Below are 23,014 nucleotides of genomic sequence, written 5' to 3'. Positions count from 1 at the left end.
TGAATTCGAATGTTGCAATTTTCAGCTTTAATTAGCACAAAATGTGGAATGATCCGTCTTTAACCTGTAGGGGTGTGTGGTAAGGTTGCTTGTAACTAATCTTTCACCAAGCTTTGCCATTTATATCTGGTAGAAGGAATGGGGCAGAAAGACTTTCTTGCATGAACCCTCAGTAGTCAGTACAACCTCTAGAGTAGTAAAAAATTAGGCGAGACAAATAATAGTACAGATCTCCTCCTGTCTCCCCTCTGTAATTGAGTGCAGCCAAAATTGATTTTTAGGTCCACCAACGTTAATCATTGCTAGCCCTTCCCCTCTTCCTCTGTGCATGATCTGTTAACCAGGCTAACGTCTTAAGTTCGCTTTTCAAAACCAGTTACTACGTTGAACTTCTGGAAGAATGTCTACATAATTTCCCGGAGAATGTAGTAATATCTGGTTTGGAGGTTTACCTTCGACCCTCATACAAGCACAGTTGGATTTCTCCTTTTTCATAGGAATAGTGTATATTGTTATCGTTAGATCAAATATATATATATCTCTTAAAAATATATATATATACATAATTTTTCTTTTTTTTTTTGCTCTTTTTTTTCTTCTCTCTGAAATTACATATCAATAAGGTTGTTCGATTGGCTACTGAAAATCATGACTTCAGTTATAGTCAAGGCTAATCTCTCTTAAATTGCGCACAATAACTTTACTATAATGTCCTAAACTTTATTCTTTGAGATGAAACAATAGGATCTATGGCCCCTTTCCCACAAATATTCCTTGATTGGTTTTTTTTTTTTTTTTTTTTTTTCTTTTTGATTCTTTTGTGGGACAAGTATTAACCGTCCTCGGCTGTTTATTGGCTATTGTCATTAAAGGAAAAAAGAAAGAAGATGAAAAAGAAAAAGGAAGAAAAAAAAAAGAACACGTATAGACAAAAGCTTTTTAATTGGATCATTCAATAAGCTATATTAATTGTTCAAGTTTGCTTTGAACTTTCAATAAATTAAAAATTCCGTCACAAATTTGCTTATGCACTCTATTAGCCCAATTAGTTAGATGAACTTTTAGCAAATTGACCTCGAGACACAAGATTTCATGTTGACTAACATTTTTTTTTACTAACATTTCAAGAGCTAGGTAGCTAGTGGTTGGTTTTGTTTTCATCCGCACAGACATTTTCATTTTTATAAAATTATACGAAACTTACAATGCGTTTGTTCTCAACTGATTTTGAAAACTTGATTTTAGCTTACGATTTTTGAAAACCAGCTATTATGTTGTATTTTTTTAATTGAATTTTTTTAAAAAAAAAACTGATTTTAGATTTTTTGGGCCCAAAAAACTGATCAAAAGCAGGTTTTAACACACTTTAAAATTCTAATTCTGGCTTACTTTTTCATATAGACAAAATTATCCATTAAATTATAACACAATTACTAAATTAATTAAAAATTAGATAACTTTTTTCACCTTTCTATTTTCTTCATATGCTCGTCTCATTTTCAGATTCATCTATGTGTCCCTTGATTTTCTCACTAGCATTCAATCTTCATAATAAAATTAATTAATTACATAAAAATCATTTAATTAGCACGAAATTCAATTATGTAGCACATAATGGTACCATAGTCATCCTTTTATCAAAATCAATTTTTTAACAAAAGCCTATACATTTATTAAAATGGATTTTTTAACAATAAATGAAAACACATGAGTTATCTTGAAAAATCTAATTTTGAAGAATCAATTTTACAAAATTAGAATTAGTTGAGAACAGACCCAATAACAATTGTAATAAAACAAATTATAATTCAACAATCCTAAAATGTTCCTAGAAATAGTGAAAGGAATACTAACATATAAATCTCATAAACAAAAAACTCATATGCACTCATGCAAAGGTTAATTCAAAATATTACTAATTTAGTATTAGCCTAAGCAAACCTTACTGTACCACTAAGCATATAAAGACCTACAAGTCTTCATCACATGCACTTGTTGTTTTACTACGAAAAGGATAACCAGAGCCACTTCTTGCACTGCATGCAAACCTCATAACCTCCCAAACCTTTGTTTCCCTATCATCAAAATGGCCACCACAGCCACAAAACTCCGTCGTTTCCTCCCCCTCTTCCCCATCTTTCTTTGTCTCTTTTCCCTCTTCATCATCCCTTCTCATTCCTCCTTAGACTCTTTCATCTACGGTGGCTGTTCTCAGATAAAATACACCCCAGACTCGCCCTACGAGTCAAATCTAAACTCACTCCTCACTTCCCTGGTTAACTCAGCCACTTATGCAGCTTACAACAAATATTCCGTCACGGGTTCGAGCCCACAAGATGTTGTCTACGGGCTGTATCAATGCAGGGGCGATTTATCCATGCCTGATTGTGCCACATGTGTGACTCGGGCAGTGAGTCAATTCAGTGGCTTGTGTCCGCAGACTTGTGGTGGAGCTCTACAGTTACAAGGGTGCTTCGTCAAGTACGATAACAGTAGCTTTATTGGCCAAGAAGATAAGACTGTCGTGATGAAGAAATGTGGACCGTCCAATGGTTTTGATACTGATGCAATGAACCGTCGTGATGCGGTTTTGGGGAGCTTGGGTTCGGCTGGTGGGCTGTACAGAGTTGGTGGGGCTCAGGATATTCAAGGGGTAGCGCAATGCGTCGGGGATTTGAGTATGGGACAGTGTCAAGATTGTTTATCAGAGGCAATCAAGCGGTTGAAAACTGAGTGTGGAGGAGCTGTTTTTGGTGATATGTTTTTGGGGAAATGTTATGCTAGATATTCTACTAGTGGAGATCATCCTTATGCAGCAAGATCTGGTCATGGTTAGTAATTTACTAGCAATTTTGTGATTTTCTGCAATTACAATTTCACTTTCTAGCTAAGTCTTCTAAGTGCATACCTGTCTATCAGCAGTGGTATTACGCAACTTGCAAGTAATTTTTGGACAATCTTCTCTTATTTGATATTACAGAATCTTCTCACAGCGATTCTGAGAAGACATTTGCAATTATTATTGGACTATTAGCTGGTGTAGCTCTAATTATCATATTAGCAACTTTCATGAGAAGGACGTTTGGTGAAAATGGTAAGTTTTGCGAATTAGATTTACCTTGATCACTTGTCTAATTTTTCCTAGCATTTGATATCCAATAATTTGATAACTCACTTTGATTCTCTTTTCCTTTTCCCTTTTTGCAGGTAAATAAATAACCATAGATCCCTCTTGCCAAAGTAACCTGGAATTAACCAAGAATTTCAAGAATATTTCTTCCCCGACTTATTTTTTTGAAAGCCCTTTTTCCCTTTTTCTTTTGCTGTTGCCCTTCACCTGCGTTTCTGTTTGGGGATTTGCTTTATGCTTCTATGCGAAAGGAGTTACAGATCGTGGATGAAATCAAGACGGAAAAGATGCCTCTAGATTCTAGGGATATGTGTACTCTGAAAGCAAAATTCAAGTTAAAGATGGTTAAAAGAGGGATGCCAAGATTCCACCCTTTTCTCCACTTCAACAAAGTTGTATCGTCCAATGTTAAAAAGTGGCATATTCTTTTGTAAAGGAGCAAATGGCATAGTCTGCATGGTGCTTTTCATCCTTTTATCGTTCAATTGTCACAGCAATTTTTTTTTTCCTGGCGTTTCTTGTTCATTCATTTAACTTAGGAATTGCATAATGCCATTTTCTGATCAGTTTGAATGAGAGTCCTTCAAACCTTGCCTGCAGTGCCTTGAGAAATTAATACAATATATTCTAGACCACCACCACCACGGCAATTGCTACAAACACCTTGAAGCCTTGAACAAAATACTGCCTGCAAATTTTATCTTAGTAGACATAAATAGCCAAACAACACATACATGTATATATAGAAACAGAGAATCACGGAAAACAGAGATCATCAATAGCATGCGCAAGGTGCATAAGATCAAGATGTAGATGTACTGTGACTATTTAAGAACCTTTGGAGCAAAGGCCAAAGACAAAAGGACACTGCAAAAGCTGACTTGATCACTTGATAATTTGCTAGTTGATTTTGTGGGCAGCATTATGATACAATAAGTCTAGGCATTTCCTGGAACTTAGAGCGAAATCCTGTAAGTTTCAGGGTTATCCCCTGCTTAAAAGCTAAAAGGAGCCTAAACTTCTGAAAATCTTCTGCTATAGCTGAGGCAAAATATTCTTGATTGGGGTACACGTTGGCCAAGATTTTCATCAGAATCATTACTTCATGCGGATGCAACATATATATCCTTCCTCCGTATCTGAGTTCTGAAGCTTAAGTCCATACAACGAAAATCTTATGCAAACATAGGACTTCATGGACCATACTATATATTACCGAACATGTAGATGAAACTTTCATGGTTCTGTCATGCTAAAATTGGCAAACAAACATTTGCTCATGTTTTTCGGTTTTAAAATTTGCTCATGGTTGGCTTTTGCATGAGGCTACTAATAACAGCCAATGAGGGAAAATAAATTCTCAAAAGACTTTTTTTTTGTTTGTGAAATTATTATATGTTTAGACCCCTAGGCAAAAGAATATGGAAACCTTGTTCTATTATTTGGCACTATCTTTGTCGAGCTTAAATATAGTGGATGACATGTAGGCAAACTTTTGACTAAAGTTGTTCTTTTTATGGTACTTTACAGTCTCATATAAAGAAGAATGATTCTGCATATTCTCTCACTAATTATCCAAAGCTTTTTTCAGATAATACTTAAACAAACACCAAGAATTGATTAATGGGAGATAAAACATAAACTTTCATGGAAAAAAGCAAGACCGTTCATGCATGTAAAAGCTTTTAGAAACTGTAGAAGACAACCGACTTCACCATCATCAATCATCTCATCAAAAGGACATAACTTTTTGCATGGCTTTATGCTGGAATGAGACACCAGCCAATATGGCGACCTATTGCTGTAAAGCTCAAATGCCCATGTCAACTTTCAATATACAGAAAATTTTAAGGGGTTTAAGCATCTTCAAGCATAAGTGTGTGTGTGTTTAGTAACTGTTTCTTTTCTTCTTGCTTTCCTCTATTGATCCTCTTACTTGGAGATCATGCTGAAGCTGTTCCTGTTCCTGTCTAGAGGGGTAGTCTATGTTTGGGAGAAATTAATAAAACCTCAATAAAAAAGTTGTATCACTATGTATGACTGATCATCCGTTTGATGAGACTTTTGAATCATTCACAAGTTGGATTTGAACAATTAAATTCTAGTAATTCAGATGGATTGATAAATAACAACAATGACAATATTTTAGCTTTGATTCTTGATGAGTTACCTTTGTAGCTAAGGAATACACAGCTGTAACCTTTCCCTCCATAGTCCATACTAGCCTTTCCGGAGGACCATGCAGCTACTTTAGAAGATATCCAAAAGGAAGAAAAACCAATCAAATTTCTTCCAAAAAGAGCATTAACCAAAAAGGGAGAGTAAGGAAGGAGAGCAATGATCAACATTTCAAGCACGAAGCTTTCCCATCAGAACATGATTGATCCATATTCTTTTTGGAACAAGGAAATATATGTGTACATGGACGTTTTTCACAACATACGTAATGATATATTGGCATGCAAGGTACAAAAGCTTTACAAAATTGAGGAAGCAGAAAAAGTCTTTTCCTAATAATAATTTCAGAGATCTCAATCCCTAGCAAAATACTCATTCACGGATCAATGTTTTACTTTTTAATAAATTTCCTTGGTTCCTTTTTTTTTGTTTATTTTTTGTTTGAGCTCACCTACACTAAATGATTTTAAAAACACGAAATGCCTAACCGATAAATACAAACATGGAATCTCCCAAAAATCAGGAGGTGGCTCATCTTTTAATTTGTGCTTGTATATAAGAGTTACGAGTTTTTTGCCAAAATAACACTCTTTCTAAAAAATATTCCCAATGTGATTCACTTTCAAATTTTATTTCCAAATCGATGTTATTGTTATCACCTAATTACCCTGATTGCCATGTAGGATAACAAGAAACGAAAGCTTTAATCTAGTTTATAGTTTCCAATAAAAACTAAAAATTTAAACTGTTTTATTATAGAGGCACAAGAAAATTGCATAATTTTGATAATTTCCTTATAATTATTTAAAATAAATTTTACCATTATTGACCTTGCTATTATTGCTCTCTGCAATTTTTTTAAATGTATCAAACTTATTGCATATAGTTTTCAAAAATTAATTTGCAAAATACAAAAATTGCAATGAACATTATAAGCAATAACAAGAAAAAGTTACAAAAACTTCAAGGCTATCATATTTTTTTATGTTATGCTTCCTACTCCTTGAAAAGAACTTTTACAAAAAGTAATCAAACTATTGCAATTAAGATAATGCTAAAGTTTCTCAAAAGTAACACAAGCCATTAATTGATGTTGAATAAATGTGCAAAAATACTTCAAGTATACGAGATTATTTGATTATGTTATAGAGAGGCACAAATGAATATGCTTATATTGAGCATGAATTTATGTTGTTACGTAGTTTTCCTCTTAAACATTTTATCAAACACACGGTGTGAGAAATCATTTGTTAAAGCAATTAGTATTCAAAATTTTTTGAAGGCCATAGGAATGTTCAAAAAACTACACAATAGAAAAGACAAGAGAATAATCTTCATTTACTTTGAAATTATCAATTCGAGGAGAATATTTTCATCTACAAATACAATATCAGGAATGATAATTAAGTCTTAGATGTTGTTAATATAAATATTGGCTTTTAACAATTACATTTGACAAGGAAAAATAACGAAAGGACACAAAATAATAAAGAAAAAAAAAGTGGGAAGGTTCAGAGAGAGAATCAAGGAAGATATTAGTTGGGAAAGAGAGATAGAATGTGCCTCTATCTCTATCCTACCACATATGCAACCTATATGGAAAAAAAAGAATTATAAAGGTAATAAATTTTAAAATTAGGTTACTTTGTGTATATGTTTCAAAAGAAGAGTTATTTTGGCACTAAACTCTAAGATTTACTCATTAAAGATTAATATTTCTTACACTGACAGTTTATACACTATCAGCGTTTGATGAATGATAACTACGCAAAATTTGAATTTGAAATTCAATTTTTACATATTATCATGGATCCAACGGTGATAGTGTATGTGCTATCAGTGTATATAAAATTTATTCTATTATTAATAGTACGTCACTCAAAGTAGGAATTTTCTTTCTTTCTGTATGTGAGGCTATTGCTTGCATTTTTTCGCATGAATTATTTAAATAATTCGCACCTTAGCAATTTTAAGTGGACCAACACATGGGGCTCTAAGAGTTGGGCTACCCATTAGTACACAAAATCTTTGCTCATGCTTTAGTCTAATCAGTCCCCCATTACCTATCCAACACAATCCATTGCTGAACGAGATCGAACGTTTTTCAGGCAACCCAAAAGAAAGTAGGAAGCAGACACCAGAGTCTATCAAGAATTAGAATGGGCTTGTTGTTGGAAGGGTTATCCATGATATTATTGTCAATGGATCTAAAACGAAGCTCACAGAGTTATTGCGCAATCCACATGGAGGGAAACTCTCATCTTCTCCAAAGTGCCACATCCCATGATTCCCATCCCATCAGGATAATGCTAGAGGCCTCCAGAATCCAGTCTCTCTAGAGAATCCTATACCTACCCTCTTTAAATTTAAATTGCAAGTTTCTGTTTTGCACCTTTTGGACTGAATTCCTTACCCATAAAAACAGCTCGAAAGGATAGCAATAAAGCTAAGATAAATGGCTCTATTTGGTGACCCCTTCAGGCGATTTTTCTGGAGTCCCACCATTTATCGCACGTCCCCAGGGTCTTCAGCCCTCCTCGACTGGATTGAATCCCCAGATGCCCACATCTTCAAAATCAACGTTCCAGGCCAGTAATAATTTCGATGGCTTGCTTCCTCTTTTTTTTTTTTTTTTTTTTTTCTTGGTTTGGGCTTCTGTAATTGATTACTGATTTTGTTCTAATTTCTTTAAACCGCGGTTTTGAACAGGATTTAGCAAGGATGAGATAAAGGTACAAGTGGAAGAAGGGAATGTATTGGTGATAAAGGCGGAAGCAAAAGAGGAGGGTGGTGGGCAGGGGAAGGAAAAAGATGTGGTGTGGCACGTTGCCGAGAGAGGAGGAGGGATTACAGGAAAGGCAGCTGGGTTTTCCCGGGAGATTGAGTTGCCGGAGGATGTGAAGGCGGATCAGATCAGGGCAAGTGTGGAGAATGGTGTGCTTACCGTGGTTGTACCAAAGGATACAACTCCTAAGTCTTCTAAAGTCAGGAATGTTAATGTCACTAGCAAGCTGTAGAAGAAATATGATGCACAATCTCGGTGTACTTTAATCCATGTTTAAAGGGCATGCTAATGAAATCCAACATGGAATAAGGGACTATGATGTTCGATCAAAGTGTTGTATACCAAATTCTGTTTTTGAGTGCTAGAGTTTGAAATGGAAGTTCTCTTTAAGTTAATCATCAATGCCCTGAATTTATACGAGCAAAGCAAATTGGTTGTGTTGGACTCGGAGCGAGATCAGGCAGTTATTAGATGAAAAAGGGCCAAATATCAAGCAGCTTGCAAGTAGTAACGAATCAAGCTAAGACAAAAATGGAAGCAATGGTCCGAGATTTGAAAAATCAAATAAATCTATCGTGTTTCGGTTCAATTTTATCAAATAATATTTAATTTATATTATAAGCATATTTTTTAATTTATTTTATATATTTTAATCATTTTTTTATCCTTATATCATCATATATTATCAAAAGTGTTATAGTAATTATTTCAAATTATACGTTGTTCAATCACACTCAAGAATCCTGTGCAACATTGAATGGTGGTGCAAGAGTTTCGAATGTTGTACTCCCTCCGTCCCACTTTGATAGTTCTGTTTCTTTTTTTACACAGTTTTAAGAAAAATTAGTTAACTTTGTTGGAAAAGTAAATTTAGATTGCTATTTTTCTAAAATATCCTCACATTAAATATGGTACAACTTTATGGGAACTTGAATTGATGGTAAAAAAAGAATCAACTCTCAGTAAAATGGGGTAGGTGTATAGTAACAATTGATTACATTGAATAAGGGTATTTTAGAAAAATTAAAATACAACTACATTTTTCAATTGGAAAGTGGACTACAATTTGGGACAGATGAAAAAGGAATACAGGACTATCAAAGTGGGACGGAGGGAGTAGTACATAGAGATTTTATGCAGTCGTGTGCGAATTTAATGGCTTGTTGAGTTAATATAGCAAATAAATTTAGCCAAAAATTTACTCCTTTTTTTTCGGAAATGACAGCTATTGTATAACATAATATATCCTCATGAGGGAGGGGGCGGACCTAAAAAGGTTCAGAAGTAATTTGGAAGGGACTGAACCACCATCGAACCAAACGGGTGAATCACCACCGGACCAGACGGGTGCGTAGTGCACCCGTCTGGATTTTTTGAAGCCAAACCACTTTAAATGTGGGATTTTGATGGGAGGCAAGGTTGCCTTGATGCCTGGGTGGTCGACACTGCCGAAAGGTAATTTTTGCTCCTAAAAAAGGACACAATGACTCAACAAGCCATTAAATCCACGCAGTTGCTACATTAACTCAACAAGCCATTAGATTTGCACACGACTGCATAAAATACGTGCCAATACTTAATTTGAGTGTGACGTTTTAGACCAGAGAAGTAGACCAAAATATATTTTGAAAAGCCAAGTTTAGAAATTCTCGTTTCAATTGTTATTTCCAAAAGTTTTTGCAAAAAAAATTGTAATCCATCGATTTAATATGATAATTAATTATGAGACAATTAATTATGATAAATATGCTCCTAAAATTTTATTTTTTGTGTTGTACTTGTACACTTGATAAAAGAACAGAAAAACTGAAAACTTGGCAACGAAGAAAAAGAGGAAAAGGAGAACAAAAAACATCATCATTTAACCGCATCACGCAAAATATTACGAATAATACTTGTCCTCTCATCGACTTCCACGCCTCCTTCCACTCTCTTCTCTTGCTGAAAAATCACAGAGATCTAATCGGCATCAACCTACCCGAATACCCAAATACCGGAAATGGCATTAGAGTGGGTGGTGCTAGGCTACGCTGCTGGAGCTGAAGCAATCATGCTTCTACTCCTCACAGTTCCCGGTCTCGACCCTCTTCGCAAGGGTCTCCTCTCCGTGACCCGCAGTCTCCTCCGACCCTTTCTCTCAATCGTCCCGTTTTGTCTGTTCCTGTTAATGGACATCTACTGGAAGTACGAGACCCGACCCACTTGTGAATCCGCTGAATCCTGTACCCCATCTGAGCATCTCCGTCACCAGAAGTCCATCATGAAGTCCCAGCGTAATGCCCTCCTCATCGCCGCCGCTCTCATCTTCTACTGGCTGCTTTACTCCGTCACTGGTCTGGTTGTTCGTATCGAGCAGTTGAACAAGCGGATTGAGAAGATCAAGGCTCAGGATTGAGCGGCAATTTCTGATTTGTGGGTTGGTTTTAGTTTCCGTTTTTAAGGAAGCCCTTTTGGGAATTTCATCTATGATTAGTGATATTATATGTTATGATGTTGATTTTGACCCTCGTTTACTGTTAATTTCGAATTTGGTAATCTGAGCTAGTAGCTTAAGACCCAAGATTGATCAATCTGATATCTCGGTTTGTCTTAGTTCTCGATTATAAGGAATCCCTTTTGGGAATTTCATCTCTGGTTAATAGTGGTTTTGGATGCTTTTGTGATGATTTAGACTCTTGTTTATGGTTAATTTCGTATTGAAAATATGAGCTATTAAGATTGAATTTATGGATTGGCGGATTATATCCATCTTTTTCTTATAACTGTGTCTATTGTGGGGCTAGTTGGTTTTGTATGCGATGATGGTAAAAATGCTGTTTGCGAAACGCATATCTTAATCGTTTTGCTACAGTGCTGTCATTTCTGTGTATTTGTTTGCTAATTTGCTGTTCTAGTAGTATTTTAACTTAGTTGGGCACTTGATTGCTGAAGCTCACGAAGTGTGTGTATGCTGATAGCAAAGAAGAAATATCTAGTTGGCCTCGGCAGGCCTCTTACGATTTTAGTTTATATTTTCTGTGAAGCAGTTCTATTGTGTTCCTGAGTACCAAAACTAGAGCTGATGTGGTCTATATGGCAATCTCCCAGCCTAGGATGCTCGATATTTTGTTCAAGAGAGTTTTTCCTACTTCTTTCTTTTATATAAGCTCATGAAGTTATTTCATTTTATATGGGCTGGGGAATTTTCTGCAGTTCTCCTTTTTTGTGAGGGATATTAGGAGAACTGGCAATTGATCACCCAGCTTCTGAGCTTATGGCGGATACTATGTTGCCGTTACATACGCAGTTCTATAAATGAGTTTGCTTAGTGGCATGGTCAGTTTCTGCGGTGGGATGAGTTGAAACTGGAAGTGTTATAAATCCTTTCACTTTAGTTTAACATCACTTTTTGGAGAAAACACGTACATTGTCGGATGAAAAAGGTTACAAGAAAATTACAAATCTTTTGTCAGATACAACTAGCCCTTCCCAGATTGTGCAATGGCAAGAGCCTCTTGCACTGAGTGTGTCATGTAGTATTTCCAAATAATCATTTTAGTTTCCTTTTCATGTCTTTCCCCTTTGCAATCCACTACATTTTCTGCCTGTGTTGGCTTTTTGATTGAAATTTGAGTTTGTCGTCTATTTTTTGAGGTTTCCTTTTAGATGCATACTGATCCAGGACACTTGCTGCATTGATGTGGATTTGAATTGGGGAGTCTTGCATAGTGTTTGCTAATTCCTTGCTTTAGAATTGTTGAATTTGTTTGCAATGTTTACATCAGTTCCATAATCTCAGGTGCTACAAAAGGTTTTCCTATGACTATTGAATTGGAGCTGAGCATTTCTTTGTTTCTTAAGATATGGTTACTTTACAAGCCTTCTTGATGGATGGTCATATAGCTCACTCCACAAACTTTTTGTTCGTCTTATTGCCACTTTTTGGTTGTTCCCTTTGTCATCTCCCTCCCGCCCTAGGGCGCATGTGCAATAAAGAATATGTAGGTAAAGAGTGTCGGAAGGTACCTCTGCTGCTATTTTTGTTAAATTGGAAAGTGGCTGAACGTCTGAGTTAGGGATTACAGAAAGATTAATGGGTAGAGGATTCATGAGTATGCTGTTAGAGCAATTTGGTTAGGAACGTGTATATTGTTGTTCGAATGCCTACTGGAGTCAGCTTTCTTTGTCCAGTCGCAAGCCATCGGACTTGAATGGGTGATCTACTACATCATGATATCTAGTAACTTGAACTGCATGATTGATGCTTCTTCAGTTGCTGATTATGGTTTCTTTTGCCTGAAGAGGAGAAAAAGAAGGGAGGGAGAAAGAGGAGAGGGAGAGGGGGGGGGGGTTTACCTTTAGGGCAGGTCGTTGGTGTTGTGGAAGAGAAGGGCACGAACCCCCCAAAGGGTACCATCATCTGGACTTCTTTAAAACATGTAAACTATAATTGAAAGAGCTCAAAATTACATATAATAGTTGGCACTTATTTCAGAAGGCCTCATATCCAACGAATGCTCCATCAACTCAATTGACATTTAATCTTTGGCTACATTCGAACAACATCCACTTTAGAGCAAAATTTTAGACGGATGCAAGATTCTGGAGCCATCCAGAGTCAAGTAAATGAATTTCGACATCTGAATGCTCGGCTACACGACTAGGCTAATTTCAAATCCGCGAAAGCATCCGCCATTGCAATCGCGTGGTTGGAGTTCGATATCTTGTCCTGCATCATTTTACAAAAAGTTACGTTGATGCATGGTGATCAAAATAGCCTACTCATATGCTCCTTACGATGCATGCGTCTTTACTTTCCCATTTTCCAATGTTGGCTCTTCCCAGTAATTACTTGTAACCGAAGGAACATATTAAGCCTATTCTCCTACTTTCCTCATAATTACGCCGCTTTTCATTGATTATCAAGCAATCAAATTCACACTACATTCGTGATTTAAGGGGATATAAACGGTCAATAATCAACGAGAACAGCTTGGAAAAGTCGGTAGTATATTCTATGAGCGCATCTTCTTGAGTTTGGACTGCTTATCTTTCAAGAAATGTAACAAAAAGTTTGTCGCACAGTCTCAAGTTATGGATACTCCATGTAAAGAATCTTTGCCTCCAGTCGCAGGGGCAAAGAATGGCAATCATAATCATGCACAACAAAATCAGCAGATGCCAAGGAAGTGGAACCAAGAGCCTTTGAGGGGACAACAATTCCGGCCATGGTGTGTACGTGAACGGACAACATGTGGTGATATCAACGGGGATTATGCAGAATGATAATTCTGGAACCCGTTTTATTTGCCAATTATGCATGGGAATGGATTCTTGTTGGGCGAATTTAGTGCAATAGATGATCTCAGTATTCGTTGGTGATCAAATCATATGGAAGTCAACTTTTGAACCCTTGAATTCGTTATGCCTCAGATTCTATAATTCAGTATTTGCGTACCTCTTTGTTAACTATTTCTTAATTTTATTGTTATTGCATTGTATAGTTTGCTTTACGTGATCTTACTTTGATTGAACCTGCCCTTCACCCCAAAGGGAAAAAAAAAAAAAACTAGAAACTAGAATGGCAACAATGTCACATGCTAACTAATATGGGCTACTGCAATTAGCATTATGGGCCTTGCCCAGAATAAAGTCTTACTATTTTCCACTCGGGTGGGCCGAGAGATATGCCTTTGGATCAATTGGAAGACACGATGGTTGGAATACCTTGATCTTGTCAACCCTCGCACATTTTCTTGACATCGGGAAATTTTGCTCAAGGCGTTTCTTGAGATTTGTCGTAATAATTATATGTGTTTTAATTTTTTTTAACAGTATATTAATTAGCCTTCTCATCTTTAATCTAGACTAGATTGTAGTCGCATAAGTTCATTTTCATCGCCATCAAAAGTTGTGTGTAAACATCAAAATTACCTTTACCACAACAAGAACACAATGACAAGACCTCAAAATTTACTAGTTTACTTTCTTACTCTGAAACTGTTATGGTTAAATTTGTTTAGTTATATAAATACACGAAAAGAAGTGATTTTGACCAAACTAAAAGTGACCCTTTGTATTCATCCTAGCCTAACATCATCGTAAACTGAGGCACATAACTTTAAATTAATAAACAAATGCCGACAATGCCGAGTAGGTCTTAGTCTCGTGATTAAATTTAAGAATTTGGATTCAAATTATCTTCTCCGTTCTCGTTTCTTAAATCCTACTTTCTGTACTTAATAATAATAATAATAATACTAATCAAAGAGCGAGAGCTAAGAATGCCATATAGAAACTCATAAATCTTAAACTGGCCCATTTTATCTTTGAAAGAAAATCAAGATATTGAAGTGTCAATTTTGAGACAATGACAACGAAGTCCCACATTAGGGAGGGGGGGGGGGGGAGATATTTGAGATTAGCATTAGAGAATGTCACGTAGGAGAAGAGAATAATTGAAGGGAGCGGGGGCGGGGCCGGTGTTCTTGAACTGTAAATGGGGCCGCCCGTAGAGAATAAAGGCAGTTGAACCGACGTTTTGGTTTTGCTGCCTAACCAATCAAGTTAAACGTTGGGATTTTTTATAAGAGCATATTTGAGACGCAGCTCTCAAAGGCCGTTGTAATGTTAACTTCCTTTTTGTTCTTATCAAATTGATCCTCCTACCGCCCATTGCTGGAAAGAGTCTTCGCTCTCTCAGTTTCAGCTCCCCAATTATGCATTGGTTTACTACCTTTCTCTTCTCCCTTCCCTTTCCCTTCTACAATTACAGTAGTGTTGCACATCTCTTTGTAGGGGATACAAGATCACACTAATGGCAAAAAAAAAAAGATTAAATGAGAATAATATATTAAATAAATACTTGAGTAGAACTGATCCACAATACCCGTCTAGGTTTAGGCAAGCATTTTTTGGTTTATTGAATGGAAGGGGATAAATGTGAAAAATTAGGGGTGAAGAGAAGTCAAGCTAAATAGTTTCATGACCCTTCTTGTGGTTCTACATGAATAGTAGTACTACAAGACATTGAGACAAATTTGTTCTAGAAAAATGCGAAAGTTTGCAATAGTTGTGCACCTTTTTGTTCATCATTCATTTGTATGATTGTTAGATTTTCATTGCAATGATAATGGTTTCAATAACTCACCATGTGAAAAGTTTTGTTTTTCTCTTAGAGTTAGAGGTTTGATTTGAGTAGGGTTTTGGTCTCCGACTACTAAGAACCTCAACGTGTAGGGATGATTTTAGACATAAAGTTTGGCTTGTCATTATGGTCAACTTTCAGAGTAGAAGGCACCGTCAATGCAAAATTGCAAATCGCTTCTTGATTAGTTGTGTTTTCCTTTTACTTTTAATAAGTAAAAAAGTATTCATTTACCTTGGTCACCAAATTGTTGACTTTGACAAGTACACGTGTTTTTAGGTTCTCGATTTTCAACATCTAAAACAAATTAGCATAACGCAAATTGAGCAAAATTTTGCATGTTGAAGTATTCAAGAAACCTATTGAAACTCTAAGCTTACTTTTTTCTTAGTAAACTCTCCTTATTTTTCTTTTGTTATGTCGTGGAGATATTAAAATTGTGGCATTTGCTCTTTTTCCCCCTAAAACGACATAAACAAAAGTCAGCATTGTCATGTTATTCTGGAAAGTTACAAAGGAATGTTGTTAGGAACATCTGACACCAAGACTCACACAATTGTAAGAATATTACATCACTATCCATTCTCTGGTTTCGGTCTAATCACTTCCGCTTGCTTTCACTTTCTAAGTTTTTGTTGCTATTTTTATTCGTGCGGAACACTGCTATCTTTGCTTAGTTTGTAAATTGTAACCACCACATTGCCACCACCTTGCCATTTAATTGTAACTTTTTTCGACGGGAAAATCTCGTCGGTTCCCCTTCTCTTTAGATTAGATTAGAGTAGATTATACAAATATTATCATTGTGATAAAAATAAAAAAAAATACCACATTGCCCGGCTGTTTTCCCAGTTCATTTGCACCAAAAATAAGACGTTTTAAGTTTTGATAATTAGGCAGGAAACAAGAGAATAAAAGTTGGAGTTGGGAACGAAAAAGAAAAGATTACTTTGGAATCAACTAGGGTTGTCTTCTGAAATTGCAGCTGTATATTGAGTTTGACGAACCTTCCAACCAGATAACAAGAAAACTGAGCTTGCGAATCAAATCCGAGGTGACTTCACTAAAACCAGTTGTCAGAGAGATATCTTTGGCCTTTTTTTGTTTTTCTTTTTAATTGTGTTTGAAGGTCCTGTCAATCCTGTGGCTGGAATTTATTAATCTTTTTGTTTATTTAACAAATGCCCAAAAAGTATTAAACAATTTTTGTCCAAACTCCAGAGGACCGGTGATTTTGTGAAGACAGTGGAAATTTAAGTGATTCCAAATCAAAAAAAACAATCAGCAATTGATATTTATTTCAACAATTTGGTTTACTTATGTGGATATCATCCAATTGCAAGAAAGATTGATTTTTTTTTTTTTTTGGGTACAAAAGAAAAGTATGTTAGACACACGGTAATGGGTTAACTAATTTCATTAGCAAATGAGGTTGTTTATTATCATTATTATTTCGGCTGAGGCTAAGACCCTAAAAATTAGAGTTTTTGGATTCAAATTTCTCTACCCTCTTCGCTTCTTAAGTCTCACCATTCATGGCTGAAATTTTTTTTTTAAAAAAAAGATAATAAAGAGTTTTAGAAGCCTGTATTTTCATTATTTTGGATCCTCGGGGCAAAATTCGAAATTGCATGCTTTAAAAATACCTGCAGAAGGATTGAAGAACTTGCTCTTCATTTGTTTTCTATCATTTTTCGCTCTTAAAGAATTTAAAGATCGGAAGAAATAATGGCAATGGACTATGCAAAGATGTATACTTAACTAATCAATATAAGAAAATAAAAAAAGATAAAGTCATGTTATCAATTCATAGTTAATATTGCCAACCCACAGATGCATCGGCAGTTACAATTCTGCAATTTAATGTATTCTTAACCCAGTTATTTATTGTTATTTTTTTTAAGGAACATGTAACTGTAATTTGGAAAAATAAAAAACTCTAACTTCAACTGTTCAAAATAACCAAACTTCAACGAGATGATTATTCTCTGACATTTACATATATATATATATATATATATATATATATATATATATATATCTATCTCTTGAACAGTTTAAAAGAAAAAAAAAATCCATATGGTTCAGTTGAAAATTGATATGTGTTTGTAAGACAGATGATATCTGGATATTTCTCAAAAGGTACATATTCATTTGTTTGTTATGACACACTACTGTATTTCCAATTACAACTAACTATGATGTTTTAATCCTTGACATGGATGCATCACTAGACAAAAGCACAAAAAGGTCTTTTTTTTTTGTTTCAATCAGCAAAAATATAAGAATAGGATAAAGATTTGTTGCATTGACAATTTGAAATGAAGTAGTAATAAAATCTTAAGCCCTATTTGATTTTGATTATTTTCAGAACCTTTTGTCAAATGTTATACTTAATATTTTCTAACTCCATTAAATCTAATAATTTTTCAACTCAGATATATCTGTGATTCATAGCGTTATCTTTCTTATTTTATATCATTATTAAATCTAATAATTTTTCAGATCAAATATATATGTGATCTGTTCTATATATTTTTTTATCATTAGTGACAAAGAAAATTGTGCTGGATGATTTTCAATTAATTTATTAATAATATTGACTTCTGTTTTATCAAAAAAAAAAAACGCTATAATTTAACATTTTGGATATGCAGATATATTCCAACGGTTCTTTAGTGTAGACGGTCTGGAAAATTGCCATGTACACTCTTTATCATTTGTCCATTTCAAAAACAGGAAAAGTTTTAAATTGAGGTGGAATAGTTATTTTACCTGGCAGTGGCTTCAGTTGCAATCAACCAAGCTTAAAATAAATTGGGGGAATTTAATGATTTTAGGGTCTGAAAACGACATGAGATCCAACATTGAAGTGGGGATTTTGCAATTTGAAATAAAGAAACGGTGGATCGCCATTAAGAGCCCCATCGCTCAACAAGTCAACAAAATGGCTTGCTTTGCTGTATCATAGTAGGCCTTCTAATAGTTTAAATAAAGAAAATGGTTGTGTTTGGATTGCATTTTCCGTCATTTTTCATGAAAAAATTACTGTAGCGATTTGATATATGTGAGGGAAAAAGGTGATAGGGAAATGTGATCACGGAAAACGACAATATTTTCCGACGGAAACAAGCAATCCAAGCATGGCCAGTTGTCCATAATTTTCAATATTTAACCATCTACTGAACAATTTTTAGATTAATTTTCCAGATTTCAAGGAAACAACCAATTCTCATTGGCCATTTATATATTTATGGAATATGACACTAAACAGAAGGGGGGAAAAAAGCATAATCCAAGTTTACCACAAGCCTTGAGTTGAAAAATGGAATCGACTTGAAGAACTAAATTAAACTTAAACCCTGTGAAATATGTTGAATCGCATATATTTTATGCTTTTGCCGGCGAGGTGAGCCCTATTAACCAATTTTGAACTCACAAATTATACTGTTTAAGTGCACATATTTTGCATCCCTTGATTTTAGACACTTTCTTGATTTAATTTTAGGATTGCACATTATTTCCACCTTATTTACACACACTGATTTGTTTGCATCATTAACACATTTTTTAATCACCTTTTTATCTCACATACATCATATAAAAAAAGTGCTATAGTTTTTTTTTTCACAAAATTATCTTAAATAATTTACTATCCAATTTTTTAAAAGATTAAACAGCTAATCCAAACGGAGTAATTACTTTAGCACTCTGAACCAATGCTTGTGGATAAACTCAAATTGGAAAATTTTGGACTTGAATATATGAAATCTTCCTCATTAATCAAGATACGTTTATCCAACTATCAGAGATAGAAAGTAGAGAATTTCCTCATATTACATTAGGCAAGTTTTAGATATGCTTCAAAAGAAAATCTTATTACACTCATAGATGTTATATCATATGGCATTAAAGTGCACCTTAAATACTTCCTTTTTCTTAATACCATAATACTATAATAAAGGACTAGAATCTCAAATGTTTTTATTTCTATAACTCGCAAAGAACTTTCCTTTTATTTTAAATAGAATTTGAAATAATGGGTCTTCTAATTGCCTATTTATACACATAAATCATGCTCAACCTACCATATATATACTGTATACATATACTAATAATTATTACCTTTATTTGCATTTATATATGTTTCCTAATGAATTTTACTTTTCTAAAAAACTTAATACCCAAAATATATCTCAACTACCGTTACTCCTAATGCTATGTGAAGACACAAATTCATATTTATTGTCCTCTCCATTTAAACACTTTCCTAAGTTAACGGTAGCCAAACCTAAAAGATAATAGTGAAAACAAATTTGAAATTGCTTCCAGGAAGTTGCTTAGCTTGTGAATAAATCACAACTCTAATGACGTTTATAAACCTTTAAATTCTAAAAACTTGACCTCAAATCAAAATTTTAGTTACTTGGGATTTTCACTTGCTCCCACAATGAAAAAAAAAGAAAAAAGAAAGGGAATTCCAAAAAAATGAAAAAAGAAAGAAATGTTACTGTACAACAGAATCACAGTAGTAAATACCAGTAATTACTAAACGAGTAACCCATCAAAAGGAGAAAAGCAAGGTAAAATTAAGAAAATTGAGACAGAAAATACGCAACCAATCCCAATTCAGAAACTTCCGTTTCTTCTTTCTTCCCTCTCTTTCCTTCCTGTCTTTACTGTACTTTCCTTTTCCTCTGAATGGTTGTATTTCTACCATTGTTTGAACTACATTGTACCCTTCTCTCTCTTCTCTCTTATCTTTTCTCTCTTCTCTCTTCAACAGAGACAGAGGCAGAAGATGGTGGAAAAAACGACAACATAGGCAACATGAAACCCATCCTCTAGTCCTCCTCAAAATTCCCGAACTACTCATTTACTCCTACTTCTACTTCTCATCAACAACGTTAAAGTTGTCAACTTTTACCCGCATTCCAATTATGGCTGCTAAATTTACTTGCATCAGAGTTATCACCGCCGCCATTCTCTTGATTCTCCTCCCGGCGACTACTTTCTCCGACCTTTCTTCCGATCGGGCAGCTCTTTTAGCCCTCCGCTCCGCCTTGGGCGGTCGCTCAGCTTTATGGAATGTCTCAGAACCCAATATTTGTTTGTGGGCCGGTGTTACTTGCTCCTCCAACCACTCCACCGTTATTGAGCTCCATCTCCCCGCTGTGGGACTCTCCGGCTCCGTTCCGCCCAACACAGTCTCCAATCTCACCAATTTACAAACGCTAAGCATGCGTTTCAACTCTTTATCCGGTCCTCTGCCTTCTGATCTCAGCAGATTATCTGATCTTCGGAACCTTTATCTTCAGCACAATTTCTTTAGTGGGCCGATTCCCATGATCTCTCTCCTCTCTAGCTAATCTTGTTTCGGTTAAATTCTTGCTGACAATAACTTTCAGTGCCTATTCCGACTTTCTTTTGAAATTTGACTCGTTTGGCGACTCTTTACTGGAAAAAAATAATCTTTCAGGCCCAATTCCTGATTTGAAATTTACCTGTGTAGTTTCAGTTAATGTGTCTAACAATCAGTTAACTGCGTCCTATACCAAAAGGGCATTGCGGAAAGAATCCCAGAGTGCATTTGAGGGGAATCCGCTTTGCGCGGCAGCCCGCTGAATGATCTTTGTGATCAATGCGGTAGGACATTGACTAAGAAGAAAGGGAAAGGTTTATCAGGGGGTGCAATTGCTGGGATTTACTCTGTGATCGGTTGTGTGGTTGGACTGTGCTTAATTGTTTTGATCTGTTGTTTTTGTGTAGAAAGAGGCGTGAAAAAGTCTGGGTTCCGAATTCCAAGGTTGAATGGTGCGGACGAAGCAGAGCTGACGTTGAGATTGGCGCGCCGAAAAACCAGGAGAGACGTGTAGAGAAAGATGGGAGTGGGAGGTGATTCGCCGGGCGATGAGTGCCAAAATGAAGAGAAGGAGAGGGGTGGCGCTGGAGGGAAGAGCTGGTTGTTCTTTGGAAAGTTGGGAGGGGATTTGATTTGGAGATTTATTAAAAGCGCATCTGCTGGAGGTTTTGGGAAGCGGAACATTGGGACCGGCATATAAGGCAGCGGTAGAGACAGCGATTACAGTGGCTGTGAGAGCTTGAGGATGTGAGTCTGTCGAGTGAGAAGAATTCAGGGAGAAGATCGAGGTAAGTAGGGAAGATGAAATCATGTAAATTTCGTGCCGTTGCTCGGCTTATACTTATAGCAGGATGAGGAAGCTTCTTTGTTTATATTACTTGCCAATGGGAAGCTTGTCTGCACTTTTAACATGCGTAAATAAGCACTCATTTGCAATTCCTTTTTCGGAATGATTTACTAACTTTTCTTTCCTGAATTTTTGCATTGTTTGAGTTCAATGATTAGGCAATGGTCCAGTTGTTGAATATGCGTGGTTTAGTAATCTTTTTCCATTTTCGATGAATCATTGCCATCTTTTTCATTCATCTTCTGTTTGTAAAAATGTGGTAGGGATCTTTTTTTTTTTTTTTTTTCCATGAAACCTTTTGACTTTCTCAAGCAGGATATTTCTTCTGTTCTCATGATTCCTTTCTTTAGATTGTTACTTTTAGGTATATTGGGGTTGCTGTATCTTTATTGTCTTATATGCCAAATGTGGTATTGAAGATGGAAGTAGAATTTGGCTTAAGTAGAATTTGGCGACTAACTTCCTGAAAACAGATCGAGGAGTTGATTCCACGTGGATGGATGTTATAATACCTGTTGTTTACATAAGATCATAATTAATGGTTTTAGGATGGCTATCTGGAAGGTTAATTATTTCTTCTACTAGTTTGTGAAATTGATTCTAATTATCAGAGGATGGATGCCACCTGCTGCAATATTTGATCAATTTTGTGCTGCTCTACAGATAGCTTTAGAACTCTCACTTGGCAACCAGCTTGCTTTTCATTTCCTGATGGTAATCAACTCAGAATTAATGTTTAAGTTACATGTAAGTGGTCACCTACTGTAATTTTGTAAGCAATCTCTAAGACTTGCTGCTTGGGATTAAGCATCTGTCCATGATTCATTTGGCGACAGTTCTGCCTATGTGATGTTACAAAGTTCAAGACTTCTTTGAACACATGAATATGGAAAAATAAAATAAAAACGTATTGCAGGCATGAGTCCCCCGCCCCCCACAAAACCAAAGGGCCCTCTTTCCTCTTGTTTACCTTCTGTCCTCCTGAAAACATCTGTGTCACCGATCTTTTGGTCAAGAAATACTTTTCAACATTTGTAGTTTGTTTTGTTGGATATGCCTCCACAGTCTGATGTCTTGTTATTCCTTGTGCCCAACGTTGTTGTAGGCAATAAAGGAGCTGGTAGAACACCATTAAATTGGGAAACAAGGGCCGCCATTGCTCTTGGAGCTGCCCGAGGGATCACATACCTCCATTCTCAGGGCCCATCAATTTCACATGGCAACATCAAGTCTTCAAATATCCTCCTCACCACTACCTATGAAGCTCGTGTTTCAGATTTTGGCCTTGCTCAGCTTGTTAGTCCCAACCCTACCCCTAATCGTGTTGCTGGCTACCGGGCACCGGAAGTTACAGATCCTCGTAAAATCTCTCAGAAAGCAGATGTCTATAGTTTTGGTGTATTGCTATTGGAACTTCTGACCGGTAAGGCTCCAACTCATTCACTAATGAACGAGGAGGGCGTTGACCTCCCAAGATGGGTGCAATCAGTTGTTCGAGAAGAATGGACAGCTGAAGTCTTCGATCTTGAACTCCTAAGATATCAAAGTGTTGAGGAGGATATGGTGCAGCTCTTGCAACTTGCAGT

General features: G+C 35.9%; 3 protein-coding genes and 1 pseudogene across 3 annotated transcripts; all 4 read left to right on the top strand.

Moving 5' to 3' along the window:
* Positions 1–1,992: 1,992 nt before the first annotated feature.
* On the top strand, positions 1,993–3,636 carry LOC113777703 (cysteine-rich repeat secretory protein 60). Its single transcript, XM_027322873.1, has 3 exons — positions 1,993–2,831; positions 2,981–3,094; positions 3,208–3,636. Exons 1-3 carry the CDS (start codon positions 2,087–2,089, stop codon positions 3,213–3,215), a joined length of 867 nt encoding a protein of 288 aa, XP_027178674.1. The 5' UTR covers positions 1,993–2,086; the 3' UTR covers positions 3,216–3,636.
* A 3,916-nt stretch (positions 3,637–7,552) lies between these two features.
* On the top strand, positions 7,553–8,495 carry LOC113778081 (15.7 kDa heat shock protein, peroxisomal-like). Its single transcript, XM_027323349.1, has 2 exons — positions 7,553–7,896; positions 8,018–8,495. The coding sequence occupies exons 1-2, from the start codon at positions 7,764–7,766 to the stop codon at positions 8,323–8,325; spliced, it is 441 nt and encodes a 146-aa protein (XP_027179150.1). The 5' UTR covers positions 7,553–7,763; the 3' UTR covers positions 8,326–8,495.
* Positions 8,496–9,957: 1,462 nt separating this feature from the next.
* On the top strand, positions 9,958–10,756 carry LOC113777743. Its single transcript, XM_027322931.1, has one exon. The coding sequence runs from the start codon at positions 10,093–10,095 to the stop codon at positions 10,486–10,488; it is 396 nt and encodes a 131-aa protein (XP_027178732.1). The 5' UTR covers positions 9,958–10,092; the 3' UTR covers positions 10,489–10,756.
* Positions 10,757–19,889: 9,133 nt separating this feature from the next.
* Positions 19,890–23,014, top strand: part of LOC113776818 — a 13,015-nt pseudogene continuing 9,890 nt past the window's right edge.

This window comes from Coffea eugenioides, chromosome 7 (genome assembly GCF_003713205.1).
Source record: "Coffea eugenioides isolate CCC68of chromosome 7, Ceug_1.0, whole genome shotgun sequence".
Lineage (NCBI taxonomy): Eukaryota > Viridiplantae > Streptophyta > Magnoliopsida > Gentianales > Rubiaceae > Coffea > Coffea eugenioides.
Note: the sequence above shows the minus strand (reverse complement) of the source record. Positions and strands in the feature narration are given on the sequence as shown.

What these genes read in the sequence shown, in the direction of transcription:
- LOC113777743 (XM_027322931.1), top strand. Translation starts at nt 10,093, where the DNA reads ATGGCATTAGAGTGGGTGGTGCTAGGCTACGCTGCTGGAGCTGAAGCA.
- LOC113777703 (XM_027322873.1), top strand. Translation starts at nt 2,087, where the DNA reads ATGGCCACCACAGCCACAAAACTCCGTCGTTTCCTCCCCCTCTTCCCC. An exon ending in TGCAGCAAGATCTGGTCATG is followed by an intron (nt 2,832 to 2,980) that starts GTTAGTAATTTA and finishes TTGATATTACAG; the next exon opens with AATCTTCTCACAGCGATTCT.
- LOC113778081 (XM_027323349.1), top strand. Translation starts at nt 7,764, where the DNA reads ATGGCTCTATTTGGTGACCCCTTCAGGCGATTTTTCTGGAGTCCCACC. An exon ending in CTTCAAAATCAACGTTCCAG is followed by an intron (nt 7,897 to 8,017) that starts GCCAGTAATAAT and finishes GGTTTTGAACAG; the next exon opens with GATTTAGCAAGGATGAGATA.